We start from the raw sequence: 20,947 nt of genomic DNA on the forward strand, positions 1-20,947 counted from the left end.
CCCTTCACCACCCCTTTGGCATCCCAGTGAGGTTTGAGAATATAAGTTAGTCCCCTGTAGCTTCATCACATGGGGTGGAAACCTACCTTGGATATCATCATTGAACATGCAGTACTTGTTGCGGTATTTGTTGAGCAGGCGGAAGGCATTGGCATTGGCAAAGTCTTCAAATTGGATGAGGCAATTTATTCCAAACCTGTGTGGAGGGAGAGGAAGAAACCCATGATTGCCTCCCTGAGGCAGATCCCTGACAGATCCCAGCTTGCACTGTGGGGTGGGGAAGAGCAGGCCAGGGGGTGGGAAGTGGCATGGCTCCTTCATCTGTGTTTTTGCTACTGGACTCTTGGGCTTGGAGCTCTGCCTGCCCTATCATGGATGAGCATGGTGAAGGGAGAGAGTACGACCCTGGGTTTGGTGGCCAGCCAAGCCAGCATCACTGTACTAAGCTGTGCTGGTGGCTCCCATGGCTTCCATGGCCAGCCCTGGGGGTGACAAGAGGGCCAAGGAGGGGCCTGCCCTCTCTGTAGCCTGTGGCCACCTGAGATCCCAGAAGAAAGCTCACTCCACATCCAAGTGCATGCAGACAGAGCAGCTTCCCCACCACAAATAGGTGGGGAGCCCCTGCATCCTCCAAATATCTCTCTTGCTGGACCCTGACACCTGGAGTTCCTCCACTAGAGACTCCTCTGGCACCAGGCATTGTTCTCTGGTAAGATGAAAAGATGGTTAGGAAAGGCTACTACAATAAGACACTGTTATCTACTAACATCTTGGTGAAGTTGTTCTCCAACTTGCAGGTGTAGAAGAGTCAGTGACTGACCTTGTTTAAAAAGCAGGTCACCAGGCCCATCTCACAGAGTCTCACTCGGTGAGTGTGGGATGGGGTCAGGAACCTGCATTTTGAACAAACACCCCAGAGGGTTCTGATTCTGAGAGCCCTGAGAACCCTGAGAAACAATGCCTTGTGTGTGAAGACAATGGCCATTAAGATGCTTCATATGCCTTATTTAAAATCCATGCTAGCATTGCCTCGTAGATTTCATGGCCTTCCCTTAAAAATGACTGAGTTCGTTAGAGTTTTGTAACCTATTTTTCCTTTTAACATTGCCTGAAAGGAAGCTGAGAGTGAAGTTTTTGCTCATTTGCAACAGGCCACCTCAGCCTGGGCTTCTGCACACAGATTTCCCCTTTACTCCATTCTTGCTCTTTGATCCTGGTGTTTGATAGTTTTGTTTGTGTTTCTTAGCCTTTCTGAAAGCAAGTGTAGTATAGATTATTCAAAACTACTTAATACATGGATAAAAATAGGCTTCATCTCATGGGTCAATTTGTGACTGAGTAATAGTGTCTGAGGTCATGTCATCGAGAAAAAAATGTCCTGATTGATCTATAAGAGGTGCCAGGGCATGTAACAGGTAGAAGTGGCCTGCCCTTCCAACCGAGTGTGACCTACAGGCTTGAAACCAGCTTGGGACCAGCTGTGGAAAGATTTATTACCTTGTTAGAGAGGGTGGGCTTCCTGTGCTCTCAGGGTATCTTTCTGATGAGGTTGGTGGCTATGAAGGAGTGAGGAGCACTGAAATGACCCAGAAAACATTTTTTCCAACCTTATAATTCTGTGCATGACTTACGCTGTCCAGCAGAAATACCAGTGGGTGGGCAAATATTTGTTCCTGCCATGGTCCTTCCAGAACCTTAGCTAGTCAAGGCTGTTGGTGGAAGGACTGGGAGATCGATTCACATTACAGGGGCAGAAACACAGGGGTAGTGACTTGCCACAGCCCAGTGCTTAGAGTGCTGGGCGTGGGTTAGAAGGCCATAGGCCAGACCTGGCTCTCCACATTCAACTGAGTTACCTGCACATGTCACTTCACCTCTCTATTCTACCTCAGTTTCCCATCCGTCAATGGGCACAACAATATCTGCCTGGCCAATATCTGTGAACTGTTGTGAGGGTTAAAAGCTGAGGGTAAGGTTTTCCTCCAGCTTTACTGAGGCATAATTAACAAGTACAGATTGCATATATTTAAGGTATACAATGTGATGATTTGATATATGTGTACGGTGTGAAATGATAACCACAACCATGCTAATTACCGTATCCATCACCTCACATAGTTACTATTTTGTGTGTGGTAAGAAAACTCAAGATCTACTTTCTTAGCAAATTTCGACTATACAATACAGCATTACTAACTGAAGCCTGAGGGTAATTTTTAGACCGTAAAATGCTAAACACAAATGCCATTCTGGCCACAATTCTTATTCACAGTCATAGAACAAATGCTAATGGAGGTCGGGTGGGGGGCTCACTGTGTCTCCCCACCCATCATCCAGCCCTCTTTTCCTTGTACTATGAATAGAAATGATAAATAAAACCTCCCATGCACAAATATAATGCCATGCTCACCAAGCCAAAATTTATTGTGAATTTCAAGTATTTGGACTGGGTGGGGAGGAACAGAATGTCTTTGGTTGCTGGTGACATTTTGCTATATATAATTTCTACAAGATTCCCAGTGTTGCTCCACAACTGGCCTGGAGCTAAAACGCTGAAAAGGTCAGACAACAAAACAATGTGATGAACATTTTGTCTCTCTCTCTCTCTCTCTCTCTCTCTCTGTGTGTGTGTGTGTGTGTCTCTCTGTCTCTCTCTTTCTCTCTCTCTCTCACACACACACACACACACATATACCCCTTTAAGCAACAACACCATTCACTTACTGAGGTAAAAATAAGGCAATAATTATAAATAAATACCTTTGTTCACTGTATGATTATTATTTATATTTAATTCAGTTTTAGATAAGAAACCCCCCCCTCCCTTCCATGGAGCAATTTGATGGAATATAGAATAAAACCTCATTAATTGAAGTCACTTTAATCCTAACTTGGAATTGCATAAAGGGCCATGTGAATCACCCATCCAATAATCTGGACTCAGAGTTCCTAGAACTCACTGGATTTAAGGACCCCCAGAACTCCTCTCTGTCTTAGGTACTCATCCCCTGGCTGCTTCCTGAACCTTTTATCACCAGGAACTGCTCCTACTCTAGGATTTCACACTGTCCCATCTCAGTCTCTGACCACAACCTTTCCTTCTATGTCCTTCCCTTCCACTGCACCTGCTGTTTGTCTGCACCAAGACCTCTAGGCCCTTCACCATGTTATTCTAGTCCCTCACACTCACCATTATAGCTTTTCATGAAACCAGACCACTATCCAGTCTGAGTCAAAGGTGGTTACTTCATGGTGCTACTGTCTTAGCACCATCCATTCAACCATCATCCACCTATTCATCTATCATCATCCAACCATCCATTATCCATCCATCCATCCATCCATCCATCCATCCATCCATCCATCCATAACCCAGCCATAAATTCATGCATCCAAAAACCTTTATTGAGAACCTATGATGATCTGTACTATAGTTTAATGTTTTAGGAAGGGGTGGATCTATGAAGGAGTTGGTGGAAGCTTAGTGATTGGAGTTTGTCTGCCAACTCTTTAAACTAATTAAAAACCAATTAAAAACAGAAAATTTCAAAGTGGAAATTTTAAATGGCTTAGTGGGTAAAAAAACATTTCTCAATTCATCCCTGTATATCCAAATACAGGTAATGAGCTTTCACTGTAACACTAATCTAAATGTTAATTATCAGTTGCCTTACATATTCATTAAAATACTAACAACAATGATAAAAAATATAGCTAGCTTTTATCAAGTGTTTATTACCTGCTGGGCACCACTTTACATATATTATCTTAATTTATCTTCACATCACTTTATGATGTAGGTGCTGTTTCCAGAGAGGAATCTAGAGCTACAGATTGCAAGTTATTTGCCCACAGGCTATTTACTCTATTGCGCTTGGTAAGTGGTGGAGATGGAATTTAAATCTGGTTCTATCTGACTCAAGAACCAGCCTCAGTTTAATTTTAATAGCCTTACAGGTTCTTAAAAAAAATAAAGCTAAATAGGTAATAAAGCTGGATTTCTTTCTCCACTGAGAAAGATCATGGGTGTGGTGAAGAAAACATTGACCAGGGGGACAGAGAAAACACAGGAGTCTTGGCTGAGTCCCCTCTCTCTGTCTGGGTCTCAGTTTGCTGGTCTGAGAGCACTGGAGGAGTAGCACAACCTACTTAATATTTGGGACTGGAATTGAATACTAGAAGCTTCACTCAGATATTTCTACAAGTCCAGAGCAGGGAGGTCAGACATTTCTCTATGAGAACAACATATGAGGAACATATGGGGGGTCAGTGTCTTAGAGCCCTTTGTGCTTACACAAACCGGACCAGCTGAGTGACCTGGGTGAGGCAGCCACCCTCCAGGTCATACTGTGGAACAGAGGCAGGACCCCTCCCGAGAAGCCCGCTCTCAGCTCCCTACTCAGGGCTCTGGGCAGCTTCCCGATTCTAGCGCTGGCAGCAGCCTGCTGTCTGACCTTCTGTCCTGTAAGAAGCTCCCTCTTACCAGAGAGGGTCCTGCTCATCTGCCCCCGTTTTGCAATTTTGAACTCTTCACCCTCCAACCCTGGCAGGGGCCGAGGAACACTGATGCTTCTCCAGTGGAAAATTCCTGCAATGGAGAAAGAGGCACCTTCCCAAGCCACACAGATAGCTTCCCAGACTTCCCAACCCTGGGGGCTCAACTGGGAAATGGCCTTGGAGTAGCCAGGGAAGGCATTCCAAAGCCAGGGCTCACTTAGAGACACAAGGCTAATGAGTGGATGTTTGATTTGTTTTTTCCTCAGTACTCGGGCAAGGGGAAGCCAGCAAACAGTGACCTGTGCCTGGGAGTCCTGGTGAGCTGTGTGTGACAGTGCGATGATACCCAGGCCACGACCAACAGTGCCAGCACTTGCCACCTGAGACACATCCTTCCATGGGTAGGAGGGTCCGAGGTGGCTGTTCTGACCTTCTCCCCGAAGTGTGAACCAAATGCAGAGTGAGGGATGTTGGTGGTGCAGAACATTCCAGGGGCTGCAGACCTAGTTTCTCTTTTCCATAGGTCAGGACCTGCCATTTTTTCAAACACCTGGGTCTAACATCTTTCAGGCCTGAATAAACATGAGGGACTGGGAAGAACAGGTGAACTTACTCAACCTGCCTCTAAATAGAATGACTAAAAGCTACCTCTCATATTTCCATGGGAGTCCATTCTGCTCCCCTCCCCGCAGAAAAAACACACATGCAAGACTTCCACAGCAGAGTGTTCAGTGAGATTATCAGTTGTCACCCAATGGAAAACTATTTCTTCTTTTATTTCCTTCCAGGAACTAGATCTGACCGAATCATTAAAACTCTTGGTCTTTTTTTTTTTTTTTTTTTCTATTTTACATATTCCATTAAACTCTAGTCCCTTGAGATGGTCTCAGAGAGAGGTTCTGTGGTTAAGCAAATTTGGAAAACTCTGTGTGTTACACACAGCATACACAATGTATATTAAAAGCTCTGAGAAATCTTGCAGTAAGAAACCTGTTTAACCCAACATGTTCAACACTTATTTGACCAGAGACCTTACCCTATTGCATCCCACCCTCACCACCTATGGTGGAACACACTTTGGGAGACATGGCTCTGCAGGAAGAACTTTGTACAGGTGGGGCTGGGTGGATTCAGGGCAAGGCCATCTCTCCCCAGGATTACTGCCATTGCTGCTTCTGTCCAGAACCCTGCAGTGACTGATCTCATCTCCTTCAAGTTTATTTCCCCTCCCCCAATCCATCTTCCACGTATTTCTAAACACAAGTTTATGTCGGCTACTTATTTTCTGAAAATCCTAAGAGGGCTTCCACTGCCTGTGGGGTTATATCCTAATTCCTTAGGTGATGTTTGCTTTGGCCCCAGCTCTATTGCTGAACACCTACTCAGGTCTGCTGACACTCTAGGCACATTGGCACATTTTGATGCTTCTTAACCACCGTGGGCCCTTGCACGGTCCCCTGTCTTTGCTCAAGTTGCTGGTTCTTTCCATCTAGAAGGCCTCTTTTTGTCCAGGTCAACCCTTACTTAAACTGTAAGGCCCAGAACTGTTTTTTTTTTTTTTTTTTTTTTTGAGAAAGAGTCTTGCTCTGTCACCAGGCTGGAGTGCAGTGGTGCAATCTTGGCTCACTGCAACCTGCACATCCCGGGTTCAAGCAATGCTCCTGCCTCAGTCTCCTGAGTAGCTGGGACTACAGGTGCGCACCACCATGCCCAGCTAATTTTTGTAGTTTTAGTAGAGATGGGATTTCACCATGTTGGCCAGGATGGTCTTGATTTCTCGACCTCATGATCCACCCGCCTTGGCCTCCCAAAGTGCTGGGATTACAGATGTAGGCCCAGATCTTAAACCGTAACCTCTTCTAAGAAGGCTTCCTTGACACATCTCTTTCTCCACCCTTAAAATAGTGCTAATTCTTCTCTTCTCTGGGCTCCCATGATATTCTGGACACATCTGTAACAATATATGTCACATTGTATTACAACTATTTATTGACATTTCTGTTTCAATTAAAGAAATGTATTGGGCAAGTTATCTTCTTTGTGCCAGAAACTATACTAAGTATGATATAATAAAAATTCAATTCAACAAACATTTTATTTTATTTTTTTATTACACTTTAAGTTCTAGGGTACATGTGCACAACGTACAGGTTTGTTACATATGTATACATGTGCCATATTGGTGTGCTGCACCCATTAATTTGTCATTTACATTAGGTATATCTCCTAATGCTATCCCTCCCCACAACCCCCTCCCCACTACCCCCTCCCCACAATAGGACCCAGTGTGTGATGCTCCCCTTCCTGTGTCCAAGTGATCTCATTGTTCAGTTCCCACCTATGAGTGAGAACATGCGGTATTTGGTTTTCTGTTCTTGCGACAGTTTGCTGAGAATGATGCTTTCCAGCTGTATCCATGTCCCTACAAAGGACACGAACCCATCCTTTTTAATGGCTGAATAGTATTCCATGGTATATATGTGCCACGTTTTCTTAATCCAGTCTGTCACTGATGGACATTTGGGTTGATTCCAGTCTTTGCTATTGTGAATAGTGCCACAATAAACATACGTGTGCATGTGTCTTTATAGCAGCATGATTTATAATCCTTTGGGTATATCCCCAGTAGTGGGATGGCTGAGTCAAATGGTATTTCTAGTTCTAGATCCTTGAGGAATCGCCACACTGTTTTCCACAATGGTTGAACAGTTTACAGTCCCACCAACAGGGCAAAAGTGTTCCTATTTCTCCACATCCTCTCCAGCACCTGTTGTTTCCTGATTTTTTAATGATTACCATTCTAACCAGTGTGAGATGTTATCTCATTGTGGTTTGATTTGCATTTCTCTGATGGTGAGTGATGATGAGCATTTTTTCAAGTGTCTGTTGGCTGTATGAATGTCTTCTTTTGAGAAGTGTCTGTTCATATCCTTTGCACATTTTTTTTTTTGATGGGGTTGTTTTTTTCTTATAAATTTGATTGAGGTTCTTTATAGGTTCTGGATATTAGCCCTTTGTCAGATGAGTAGATTGCAAAAATTTTCTCCCATTGTGTAGGTTGCCTGTTCACTCTGATGGTAGTTTCTTTTGCTGTGCAGAAGCTCTTTAGTTTAATTAGATCCCATTTGTCAATTTTGGCTTTTGCTGCCGTTGCTTTTGGTGTTTTAGACATGAAGTCCTTGCCCATGCCTATGTCCTGAATGGTTTTACCTACGTTTTCTTCTAGGGTTTTTATGGTTTTAGGTCTAACATTTAAGTCTCTAATCCATCTTGAATTAATTTTCGTATAAGGAGTGAGGAAAGGATCCAGTTTCAGCTTTCTACTTATGGCTAGCCAATTTTCCCAGCACCATTTATTATATAGGGAATCCTTTCCCCTTTTCTTGTTTCTGTCAGGTTTGTCAAAGATCAGATGGCTATAGATGTGTGGTATTATTTCTGAGGACTCTGTTCTGTTCCATTGGTCTATATCTCTGTTTTGGTACCAGTACCATGCTGTTTTGGTTACTGTAGCCTTGTAGTATAGTTTGAAGTCAGGTAGCGTGATGCCTCCAGCTTTGTTCTTTTGACTTAGGATTGTCTTGGCAATGCGGGGTCTTTTTTGGTTCTATATGAACTTTAAAGCAGTTTTTTTCCAATTCTGTGAAGAAAGTCATTGGTAGCTTAATGGGGATGGCATTGAATCTATAAATTACCTTGGACAGTATGGCCATTTTCACAATATTGTTTCTTCCTATCCGTGAGCATGGTATGTTCTTCCATTTGTTTGTGTCCTCTTTGATTTCACTGAGCAGTGGTTTGTAGTTCTCCTTGAAGAGGTCCTTCACATCCCTGTAAGTTGGATTCCTAGGTATTTTATTCTCTTTGAAGCTATTGTGAATGGGAGTTCATTCATGATTTGGCTCTCTGTTTGTCTGTTACTGGTGTATAAGAATGCTTGTGATTTTTGCACATTGATTTTGTATCCTGAGACTTTGCTGAAGTTGCTTATCAGCTTAAGGAGATTTTGGGCTGAGACCATGGGGTTTTCTAAATATACAATCATGTCATCTGCAAACAGGGACAATTTGACTTCTTTTCTTAACTGAATACACTTTATTTCTTTCTCTTGCCTGATTGCCCTAGCCAGAACTTCCAACACTATGTTGAATAGGAGTGGTGAGAGGGCATCCCTGTCTTGTGCCAGTTTTCAAAGGGAATGCTTCCAGTTTTTGCCCATTCAGTATGATATTGGCAGTGAGTTTGTCATAAATAGCTCTTATTATTTGGAGATATGTTCCATCAATACCGAATTTATTGAGAGTTTTTAGCATGAAGGGCTGTTGAATTTTGTCAAAGGCCTTTTCTGCATCTATTGAGATAATCATGTGGTTTTTGTCTTTGGTTCTGTTTATATGCTGGATTACGTTTACTGATTTGCGTATGTTGAACCAGCCTTGCATCCCAGGGATGAAGCCCACTTGATCATGGTGGATAAGCTTTTTGATGTGCTGCTGGATTCAGTTTGCCAGTATTTTATTGAGGATTTTTGCATCGATGTTCATCAGGGATATTGGTCTAAAATTCTCTTTTTTTGTTGTATCTCTGTCAGGCTTTGGTATCAGGATGATGTTGGCCTCGTAAAATGAGTTAGGGAGGATTCCCTCTTTTTCTATTGATTGGAATAGTTTCAGAAGGAATGGTACCAACTCCTCCTTGTACCTCTGGTAGAATTCGGCTGTGAATCCATCTGGTCCTGGACTTTTTTTGGTTGGTAGGCTATTAATTATTGCCTCAGTTTCAGAACCTGCTATTGGTCTATTCAGGGATTCAACTTCTTCCTGGTTTAGTCTTGGGAGAGTGTAAGTGTTCAGGAAATTATCCATTTCTTCTAGGTTTTCTAGTTTATTTGCGTAGAGGTGTTTATAGTATTCTCTGATGGTAGTTTGTATTTCTGTGGGGTCGGTGGTGATATCCCCTTTATCATTTTTTATTGCGTCTATTTGATTTTTCTCTTTTCTTCTTTATTAGTCTTGCTAGTGGTTTATCAATTTTGTTGATCTTTTCAAAAAACCAGCTCCTGGATTCATTGATTTTTTGAAGGGTTTTTTGTGTCTCTATCTCCTTCAGTTCTGCTCTGATCTTAGTTATTTCTTGCCTTCTGCTAGCGTTTGAATGTGTTTGCTGTTGCTTCTCTAGTTCTTTTAATTGTGATGTTAGGGTGTCAAGTTTAGATATTTCCTGCTTTCTCTTGTGGGCATTTAGTGCTATAAATTTCCCTCTACACACTGCTTTAAATGTGTCCCAGAGATTCTGGTATGTTTATCTTTGTTCTCATTTGTTTCAAAGAACATCTTTATTTCTGCCTTCATTTTGTTATGTACCCCAGTAGTCATTCAGGAGCAGGTTGTTCAGTTTCCATGTAGTTAAGTGGTTTTGAGCGAGTTTCTTCTTCCTGAGTTCTAGTTTGATTGCACTGTGGCCTGAGAGACAGTTTGTTATAATTTCTGTTCTTTTACATTTGCTGAGGAGTGTTTTGCTTCCAACTAAGTGGTCAATTTTGGAATAAGTGTGATGTGGTGCTGAGAAGAATGTATATTCTGTTGATTTGGGGTGGAGAGTTCTGTAGATGTCTATTAGGTCCGCTTGGTGCGGAGTTGAGTTCAATTCCTGGATATCCTTGTTAAGTTTCTGTCTCGTTGATCTGTCTAATGTTGACAGTGGGGTGTTAAAGTCTCCCATTATTATTGTATGGGAGTCTAAGTCTCTTTGTAAGTCTCTAAGGACTTGCTTTATGAATCTGGGTGCTTCTGTATTGGGTGCATATATATTTAGGATAGTTAGCTCTTCCTGATGAATTGATCCCTTTACCATTATGTAATGGCCTTCTTTGTCTCTTTTGATCTTTGATGGTTTAAAGTCTGTTTTATCAGAGACTAGGATTGCAACCCCTGCTTTTTTTTTGTTTTCCATTTGCTTGGTAGATCTTCCTCCATCCCTTTATTTTGAGCCTTGTGTGTCTCTGCATGTAAGATGGGTCTTCTGAATACAGCAAACTGATGGGTCTTGACTCTTTATCCAATTTGCCAGTCTGTGTCTTTTAATTGGAGCATTTAGTCCATTTACATTTAAGGTTAATATTGTTATGTGTGAATTTGAACCAATCATTATGATATTAGCTGGATTTGCTCACTAGTTGATGGAGTTTCTTCCTAGCATCGATGGACTTTACACTTTGGCATGTTTTTGCAATGGCTGGTACCTGTTGTTCCTTTCCATGTTTAGTGCTTCCTTCAGGATCTCTTGTAGGGCAGGCCTGGTGGTGACAAAATGTCTAAGCATTTGCTTGTCTGTAAAGGATTTTATTTCTTTTTCACTTATGAAACTTAGTTTGGCTGGATATGAAATTCTGGGTTGAAAATTCTTTTCTTTAAGAATGTTGAATATTGGCCTCCACTCTCTTCTGGCTTGTAGAGTTTCTGCCAAGAGATCTGCTGTTAGTCTGATGGGCTTCCCTTTGTATATAACCTGACCTTTCTCTCTGGCTGCCCTTAACGTTTTTTCCTTCATTTCAACTTTGGTGAATCTGACAATTACGTGTCTTGGAGTTGCTCTTCTCGAAGAGTATCTTTGTGGCGTTCTCTGTATTTCCTGAATTTGGATGTTGGTCTGCCTTACTAGGTTGGAGAAGTTCTCCTGGATGATATCTTGCAGAGTGTTTTCCAACTTGGTTCCATTTTCCCCATCACTTTCAGGCACACCAATCAGACATAGATTTGGTCTTTTCACATAATCCCAAACTTCTTGGAGGCTTTGTTCATTTCCTTTTACTTTTTTTTCTCCACACTTCTCTTCTCGCTTCATTTCATTCATTTGATCTTCAATCACTGATACTCTTTCTTCCAGTTGATCGAGTCGGTTACTGAAGCTTGTACATTTGTCGCATATTTCTCGTGTTATGGTTTTCATCTCTATCAGTTCTTTTAAGGTCTTCCCTGCATTGATTATTCTAGTTATCCATTCATCCATTATTTGTTCAAGGTTTTTAGTTTCTTTGCACTGGTTACATAGTTCCTCCTTTAGCTCTGAGAAGTTTGATCAACTGAAGCCTTCTTCTTTCAACTTGTCAAAGTCATTCTCCGTCCAGCTTTGTTCCATTGCTGGCAATGAGCTCTGTTCCTTTGGAGGGGGAGATGTGCTCTGATTTTTTGAATTTCCAGCTTTTCTGCACTGCTTTTTCCCCATCTTTATGGTTTTATCTGCCTTTGGTCTTTGATGATGGTGACGTACTGATGGGGTTTTGGTGTGCGTGGTCTTTCTGTTTGTTAGCTTTCCTTCTAACAGTCAGGACCCTCAGCTGTAGGTCTGTTGGAGTTTGCTTGAGGTCCACTCCAGACTCTGTTTGCCTGGGTATCAGCAGCAGAGGCTGCAGAAGATAGAATATTGCTGCACAGTGAGTGTTGCTATCTGATTCTTGCTCTGGAAGCTTCGTCTCAGGGGTGTACCCCACCGTGTGAGGTGTGAGGTGTCGGTCTGCACCTAGTGGGGGATGTCTCCCAGTTAGGCTACTCAGGGGTCAGGGACCCACTTGAGCAGGCAGTCTGTCTGTTCTCAGATCTCAACCTCCATGCTGGGAGATCCACTGCTCTCTTCAAAGCTGTCAGACAGGAGCATTTACCTCTGCTGAGGTTTCTGCTGCTTTTCGTTTAGCTATGCCCTGTCCCCAGAGGAGGAGTCTACAGAGTCAGGCCGGCCTCTTTGAGCTGCAGTGGGCTGCACCCAATTCGAGCTTCCTGGTGGCTTTGTTTACCCACTTAAGCCTCAGCAACGGCGGGTGCCCCTCCCCCAGCCTTGCTGCCACCTTGCAGTTAGATCTCAGACTGCTGTGCTAGCAATGAGGGAGGCTCCATGGGCGTGGAACCCTCTGGGCCAGGTGTGGGATATAATCTCCTGGTGTGCCGTTTGCTAAGACCCTTGGTAAAATGCAGTATTAGGGTGCAGTATAAGTTACCCAATTTTCCAGGTGTTGTGTGTCTCAGTTTCCCTTGGCTAGGAAAAGGGATTCCTTTCCCCCTTGCGTTTCCCAGGTGAGGTGATGCCTTGCCCTGCTTCAGCTCTCGGTGGTCGGGCTGCACCAGCTGACCAGCACCGATTGTCCAGCACTCCCCAGTGAGATGAACCTGGTACCTCAGTTGAAAATGCAGAAATCACCCGTCTTCTGTGTCACTCACGCTGGGAGCTGGAGGCTGGAGCTGTTCGTATTCAGCCATCTTGGACACGCCCCCAGCAAACATTTTATGCTTGATGCGGTGCCACATGCCAGTCATCCCAGCTACTCAAGAGGCTAAGGTGGAAAGATCATTTGAGCCCAGAATTTCAAGGCCAGCCTGGGTAACATAGTGAGACCCATCTCTTAGAAAAACAAAGCAAAACAAAACAAACATTTCAAAGTGTCCACTATGAACAAGGGACTGTACTACTCTCTAAAACCTCGCAGATTTCACAGTTGAATGGGGACACAAGAAAACAAAAAAGCAGTTGCAATACTCTGTGGCAGCAGTAATAATAAAGATATGTGCCAGGTACATGGGAATCCTCAAAGAGGGCAGGCAACTCTGCAGTGGGGAGAGGCAGTGAGGGCTTCACAGGGCAGGAGATTAGGAGGTAGGGCTTGAAGGAAGAGCAGAGGTTCCCAGACAGACTGTGGATGGGTGGGGATGGAAGGAGGGAGAAGGGCATCTCAAGGAGAGGGAACAGCATATGCAAGAGGACTGACTATGGTGCCTTCCTGGGGGTGCAGGAAAATATAGAGTCGGATCTTGCCATAGGAGGCTGAAGATGGGGAGAGATGAGCCTTGATGGAATCCAGGAGCCACCCCTTTCCATGCCCATGTAAAGAGCCTAAGCAATCTGGAGGGCAAGGGGGACTGACTGAGGGCTTTAGGCAGGAAGGTGGCGTGTGTTTTAGGGAGTTCATTCTGGCAGCAGAGTGGATGATGGGATGGACAACTGGGAGGACAGACTGGAGACAAGGAGGCATGGAACTGCAGTGAGAGATTGTGAAGTCCTGGTATTAATATAAGGCAATGTGGACACGTAGGCAGAGAAGCAGCTGGGTAAAAGATGTTAAGGAATTGAAAAGAGTAGCCTGGAGGAAAGGCAGAGTGTGGCAGAGCATAGAGAGCTTTGAGATCAAACAGGCGTGTCTCCATCACTTACTAAATACATGACCTCAGGAAAGGTACTTGATACAAATTGCAGTCTTCACTGATAATAGTGGGCTAATAATACCTCTCTTGCAGTCCTGTTATGCAACTTAAATGAGATAATATATATAAAAATCCTGCACACTATAGGCACTGAATCCACAGAGGCAATGATTATTAAGGACAGGATTTAATAATAGGCCAGATGTGGAGAAGAATGAGAAGGAGGAGCCCAGGAAGAGCGGAGGATAGAGGATGGAGTCCTTTACTCATCAAGGTTGGGGATAGGGAAAGAAAGGCAAACTTACTCGATAAGGCGGGGTTGGCACATGAAGAGTCCCAGGTTCTGTGGAATGTCCTAATGAACATGTTTGTGAAGCACTGGGCTATACATGAGGTCAGGAGAGGGGAATAGGCAGCTCAGGGCACTGTGAGCAGTTGAAGCCATGGCATTGGATGAGGGTTCTCAGGCAGCGCCTGTGCATGGAGCAGGGAGCAGGGCAAGGACACAACCCCAGGACACCCTGCATCCACGGAGCAGAGAGAGGCAGTGGAGTAAAGTCTAGCCATGGAGAGTGAGCAGGTTGGGCCTACACAGCAGCTGCTACCAGAGCCATACAATGGGCTGTGGTCAGGAGCATCAAATACTGCCAAGATGTCAAGGGAAACAGGGACCACAAAGTGTCCATTGGAGTCATTGTTTAGAGGCTCATTGGTGACTTTCACAGACCACTTTTGGTGGAGTGGAAGGGAGGAAACCATCTGGCATGGGGTTAAACTGAAAATGGAAGGGGAGGAAATGTCAGTCATCACAAATTTCAAGAAGCTTGACTGTGAAGTAGGTAGGGTGACAGCCATTGGGGGAAGTGGGACTGAAGGGTGAATTTATTTTGGGGATGGGAGGTGTACATATGAGATATAGGAGTCAGGATGGAGGGGAGATGAGAGATGACAGGGCTGGCAAGATCCTGAGGAGCTGGGAGGAGGTGGGGGCTAGAGCGCAGTTAGAATGGGAAGAAGACACAGTCAGATATCATAGGACAGATAAGAGGCCATCACTGCACAGCTCTGCCACAGACTTTCATGAGGAGTGACTTATTCTACTGGGGGTGGGAATGAGAAGAGGGGGTCAGGGTTTGGGGAGGGATTCACAAGGATGACAGGAAATCTATTCCATGCGTGAAAAAACTGGATACTGTGGATTGGAGAAAGAGGGAATATGGAGCCTGAGAAGGGCAAGTGGAATTGGGCATAATGATTATCTTCAATCATAGGAACGACCGTCTGTGGACAAGGACTTAAGCAGATTGATTTTGTATGGCTTTCAGGCAATAGCAGAGCCAATGGGTGGAAGTCAGAAGGACACAGATTCCAGTGCCATATAAGGCAGAGATTTCAAACACTGGTTCGAAAGAGATTCCTGGTCACTGGAGGTGAGTCCATGGTCACCGGAGCTCCACTTGGCACGGAAGTCGTGGAAGGGATTTCAGCCCAAGATGTGAGGGTGGATTGCCGAGGAGGCCCTTCCCTTCCCAGCTCCCAGACTGGGAGATTCCCTGGTGTGCTGGGGTCTGGCAGCCAGACTGGCGGGCTCCTGTGACTGGGATTCTGGCCTAAGGGGGAAAACTCCCATTGACTCGCAACATAGTCACAGGAAGCAGTAACTTCTAAGGAAAAGTCCCAGGATAATGTGGCCATTCCTCAGTCACGGCTCTGACGGCAAGTCCTGGCCAGACAGAAAACACTCAGGAACAGCTTGGCTTTCCTCCTGATTTTCCCTGTTTGTCTGAGTTCCGGGGCAAGTACACCAAATGGTGCCAGAAATCTCAGTGCTGGGGAGGGGATGGTGGCTGACCTGCTGACCTCTCAACCTCCCAAAGGTCAGTGGCAGCACAGAGGTTTTCCTCTAGGGCATGGCAACTCACTCCTCAACCTCCTGCTTATAAAGCCCATGCATTTTTCTTGGCCACCAACCCACTGGCTGGCTTGGGGGCTTCAGCATTTATGTCAGCCCATATTTGTCCTTAGATTGTGCATATCAGGTTGGCATGAGGCCACGGGTGTCCTCCATGAAGGTTCTTTGATTAATGAGGCCTGCTCTGAGTGTTCTGTTCAGTTGCTAGCGCTTTCCTGGGAATAAAGTCATGACTTTTAAAGTCCAAGTAAATGTCTCAGATCTTTTGACCACCTTATGCCCTTTATCAGCCTTGATCAACACTGCAGGCAGGGCCATTGGCTGCATACACATTAAATCTATGCAAACCCAGCAGTAATTATTTGGGAATTTCCCTTGTAGTTTATAAATTCCTTGACAGCAAAGTCTATTTCTGACTTCCTGCCATGTTCAATAAATGAATGAATAAATGGATGGATGAATACATGAATAAATAGGAAAACAAATAGCTGAATGTGGTCTTAAACTATTTTTCTGGTGACTTTATGTGTCCATGTTATAATCACAGGGAAAATTGAATTCTTCAGGACAAGTCTTTTCTTTGTTGATAGAGTTTGTATTTGTGTTGCCACCCAACTCTCATATTGAAATATAATTCCCAATGTTGGAGTTGGGGCCTGCGGGGAAGTGATTGGATCATGGGGGCAGAGTTCTCATGAATGGTTGAGCACCACCCCTCTGGGTACTGTCCTCATGATAGTGAATTGTCATGAGATCTGGTTGTTTAAAAGTGCATAGTACCTCCCCACTCGCTCACCTGTTTCTGTTTTCACCGTATGATATACCTTCTCCCGCTTTGCCTTCTGCCATTATTGTAAGCTTCCTGAGGCCTCCTTAGAAGCTGAGCAGATGTTGGCACCATGCTTCCTGTAAAGCCTGCAGAACCATGAGCCAATTACACCTCTTTTCTTTGTAAATTACCCAGTCTCAGGTATTTATAATAATGTGAGAAGGAACTAATACATTTGTATTGGCCACATTGTGGGGCATAGGGAAGGCACATGATAAATATAGTCTGAATGAAAATTTGGAGGAAATTTCACAAATTATGTGAAGGAGGGCACATAATTCGATAGGTTTTCCTTAATTTCCCAGAGCTTTTCTCATTATCTGGCCTTGGGGAAATAATTTTCTCTTTGAGTCTCAGTTTCCTCATCTAAAAAGTGAGGAAACTGAACCAAATGAGTGGATTGTTTCTTGCTCAGATATTCCAAGAATGCGAGATTCAAGTCCTAGGCTGAATCCAGTGGGAAAATGAGAATGCTAAGATACAGATTGAACCACAGAAGGCATTCCTAATTTTTAGCATATATATATAAAGAAAACTGAGCAATGACCCTCTATGCTGAGAGGGACTCAGAATGTGAACACCCCTGTGAAACATTGCAGTCAGGGCTTAGAGCTAACAGCTTTTCACAATCTTTTAAAATTAAAATAAAATCCTCAAACTTCCTTTGTAGTCTGGATGCTATATGCCTAGGGGTTTTTCTTTGCCTACCTTATGTTAAAACCAACAGGAGATGCTTGGAGCTACAGAGTCTCAGCTAAGCTTTTGGCAGGACACTTGGTTCTAACGTCCTGTCTTGTACGGACTTCCACACTTGACCTTGCCTGCTGTGGACATATCTGCAGGCCTGAATGATGAGATGGAAACAACTCTGAAAATGAAAGGACACTCAAGGCTGGGGAAATAGCAAGCACGAAGCCTCTGCCACTGTAACAAAGACAACACGTTTAAGGAGCAGCAGGAAGAGGGGTGGGAGTTGGAGCTATCAAAGGCATCCTTCCAGCTCTGAGGGCAAAGTACAAGGCTGCTATATGCGGAGCCTCTGAATAGGTCAGTATTAGTAGGTGATCTCAGAGCAATTTTGCAGCTTTCTGTTGGGCAAGCTTCTGTTTCTCATTTCTATACTGAGAAATGTGTCTCATGAAAAGATGTTTGGTTACTTGAGGGGGTGACACCCTCTGAGTGGTGAGTTTGAAAGGCCCAAGTAACACTCAGCTTCAAACAGCTGCAAAACAATATAACAACACCTCAACCCCAGGAACACACGGACCATACTGCTCACCTCTATGTACACATGAATCTACACAACACCGTCCACAGGAGGAGGGAGAACCAAACTGAATAGGTGTGTGTTGGGGGTGGGGATGAAGACCAAGCATTTACTAATTGCACATACCAGGGATCTAAAATGGAAATGGATCACACCTAGGGCTGTTTTGTTTTTGTTTTTGTTTCTTCCTTCCTAGGTTTAGCACTGGGGAAGAGCAGAAAGTAATATTGGAATGAAGGGGAGGGATGGGTGAGGGACTGTGGACAGCAGTGGTAGACATGTGAATGGATACATTAACTCAAACATGAATGCAGGAATGTGGGCACACTGAAGCACTGCCTAAAGGAGGGTGGCTTTGGAAACTGCCTAAATTAATAATAATAGCAAACATGATTTTTTTACTATCACTCAGGTGTATGTTAAACATTTTACATGGATGGCCTCATTTATCCATCATAAATACTCTACCAGTCTTAAAAATGCATTTTAGAGAGGAGGAAACTGAGGCACAGATGAATTAAGTCGCTTGTTGAGAAGTGTGAATAAGTAGCTTGTTAATAAAAGGTTGGAACTCAGGCAGTCTAGCTCTAGAATTCATGCTTTTAACAACTGCAGTTAGTGGGTAGGGTCTTAATTGGAGTGCCCTTTCTTAGATGAGGTACTTGTTCTTTGTAAACTTCAGTTTCTTCATCTCTTAAAATAAAGCGAATAATAGTACCTATCTCATACAGTTGTTGTGAGAATTAGACAAGTTAATATTGTGTGAAGTGCTTACATTAGTGTCTGCTTATGGTAAGCAATTAAATAAATAAGAGTTATTATTGTTATTATTGGTACTTATTCATTAAGAGAAATCAGATCCCCGCTCCCTGCCACCATAAGACTCTTACGTTCCTTCATCTCTTCTGCCACAATCTAAAAGTTTCAGGTCTGGGAATGATTTTGTTCCTATTCTTGATACCAAGCGATAAAATCAGGCTGCTAAGAGAAAATGTAAAGGAAATAGCCAGCTAGTGTCATTGAATCATTTCTCCAGGCAGTGAGCTTCTTCCAGCACATTTTGGCCTCAGTCCTAAGCCGGACCTTAGCTAGTGAACTGCAAACTCACTCAATTATGTAGTCTGCTTGGTGCGATGGAAGTGAAAAGGTCCTAGAGAATTGGGTGCTAGTATGCATTTTGATACAGTCTCCTAGCCTGTGACCCAGGACAGATTCCTTGCACACATAGGAGTTTGTCACCATGCAAAACCTGGCTCTTGTTGTGCTGAGAACATGGAGGAGCTGGACTGTCAACAATGAGCCATATCAGGCTGAAACTGGGAAACTATTCAGCTTCTTCAGAGGAAAGACAAGCCAGAATGAGTTCCAAAGTTCCTTCCTCTGTGCTTCCTCCGATGTGGTCAGATTCACAGCCTTCAGTCTATTCTAATTGGTAGCTAGCTTGGTGTGGACTTTTGACCACTCACCAATCAATCAACTCCCACCTTCACCATTTACTCCAGGAGTAAAGCCACGCTTCCTAGCAACTACCATTGGTAGAGATGTTACTGAGTCATAGGACCTGAGGTAGGAATGATCTATAAAGGCCATCCACGCTGGTTCTTGAACCTTTCTACAACAGTCCAGACATATCTTTGCCCAATCTCTCCTCTGACAATGAAAGCCTAAAGACCAAAAAAAAAAAAAAAAGTTTAAAGAAAAGCAATAGGCCATTTTAGAAGCAGTGTCACAAAACAGAGCATGATTAATTAGCAAATGAATTATACAGCCAGTAAGATTACAGTCAGGGCAAGAGTTTAAGGCCAGGCTGGTCAGAGTATATTTCCCTAGGGAAGGCAGAATTTGAATTGGGGCATTGTTATGGGTTCTGCTTCTAATCTCTTCCCACATCTTGTCAATTTTAATACAATACTTTTGTTACTCAAGAACATACCATGGCTCCCTGTTGCTCACTACATCAAGTCCCAATAGTGGATTAGTAATTTTCAAGCATTTTTAGCAGAATAATTATTTAATAAAATATTGAGCAGAAACCAGATGTAGAAGGCAATGAAAAACAATAAAGTGTTTCTTCAAGTGGTTTAAATTTTTTATGGTTGGTGGAAAGTATTTCATTTCTAGCACTCCTGATATGCTTCTTTGGAGTCCTGGGACCCAGGGAAGCTTGGTTGAAAAACCACTGGATTAGATGACTGTAGCTCTTCCCACTTTTGAGCTCTAATAATCATGACATTTTGCCTGGATTTCAAGGCCTATCATAGTGTGATGGTTAATTTTAGGTGTCAACTTGGCTGGTTTAGGGGATACTCAGCTGGTAAAGCATTATTTCTGGGTATGTTTGTGAGGGTGCTTCTGGAAGAGACTGGCATTTGTATCAGTGAATTGAATAAGGAAGATTCACCCTCACCCAATATGGGCAGGCACCATCCAATTGATTGATGACTCAGATAGAACAAAAAGGCAGAGGAAGGGTGAATTCGTTCTCTCTTCTGAATTTGGAACACCCATCTTCTCTGGCCCTTGGGCAGAACTCCACACTCTTTGGCCTTCTGACTCCAGGATGTGCACCATCGACCCCACTTTGGATTTATACTGAGCTATGCCACCGGCTTCCCTGGTTCTCACTTGCAGACACCGTATCATGGGATTTCTTTGCCTCCATAATCATGTTAGCCAATTCTCACAATAAATCCACTCTCATCTATCTAAATACCTGATATCTGATTGGTTCTGTTACTCTGGAGAAACCTAAATAATAGATGTAGCCAGCACCATTCTTATTTAACCTTATTTCAAACCACTAAACATTCATCTCTAGTTGGGCCATTCTTCTAGATACTCATTGCCTTCCCTGCATATTCATTGCTTTTCTTGTGTTCTTGCTTCTCTCATTATATACTTTCTCTATGGAACATCATTTTTTCTCCTGCTGCTTACTCAAATTCGGCCCTAAATTTATACAACTTCCATTTCTTCCCAATCATCCTTGATTGCCCCATCTCTGAATTTCCATTGAACTGAGGGTCAACACCAAATAGTTGGGTACTTAACTCTTCCCTAATTATTTTCTATTCAAAAATGTCTTCTTGGAAGGATGGTAAGGTTGTTGAGGACACAGCTGATGTCATGTTTTTTTCTTTTTTTTTGTGATGGAGTCACACTCTGTCACCTAGGCTGGAGTGCAGTGGTGCCATCTTGGCTCACTGCAACCTCCACCTCCTGGGTTCAAGCAATTCTTGTGCCTCAGCCTCCTG

At 43.5% G+C, this 20,947-nt stretch overlaps 1 protein-coding gene across 2 annotated transcripts in view; it reads right to left on the minus strand.

The window, feature by feature from the left end:
* Window positions 1–20,947, minus strand: part of ME3 (malic enzyme 3) — a 223,604-nt gene that overhangs the window by 29,381 nt on the left and 173,276 nt on the right. For both annotated transcript variants that reach the window (XM_023209232.2, XM_023209231.2), the window contains exon 8: window positions 87–196. In XM_023209232.2, the coding sequence (XP_023065000.1) occupies window positions 87–196 (110 nt within the window). The remainder of the gene's footprint in view (window positions 1–86; window positions 197–20,947) is intronic.

The sequence above is a fragment of the Piliocolobus tephrosceles genome, chromosome 13 (assembly GCF_002776525.5).
Source record: "Piliocolobus tephrosceles isolate RC106 chromosome 13, ASM277652v3, whole genome shotgun sequence".
Lineage (NCBI taxonomy): Eukaryota > Metazoa > Chordata > Mammalia > Primates > Cercopithecidae > Piliocolobus > Piliocolobus tephrosceles.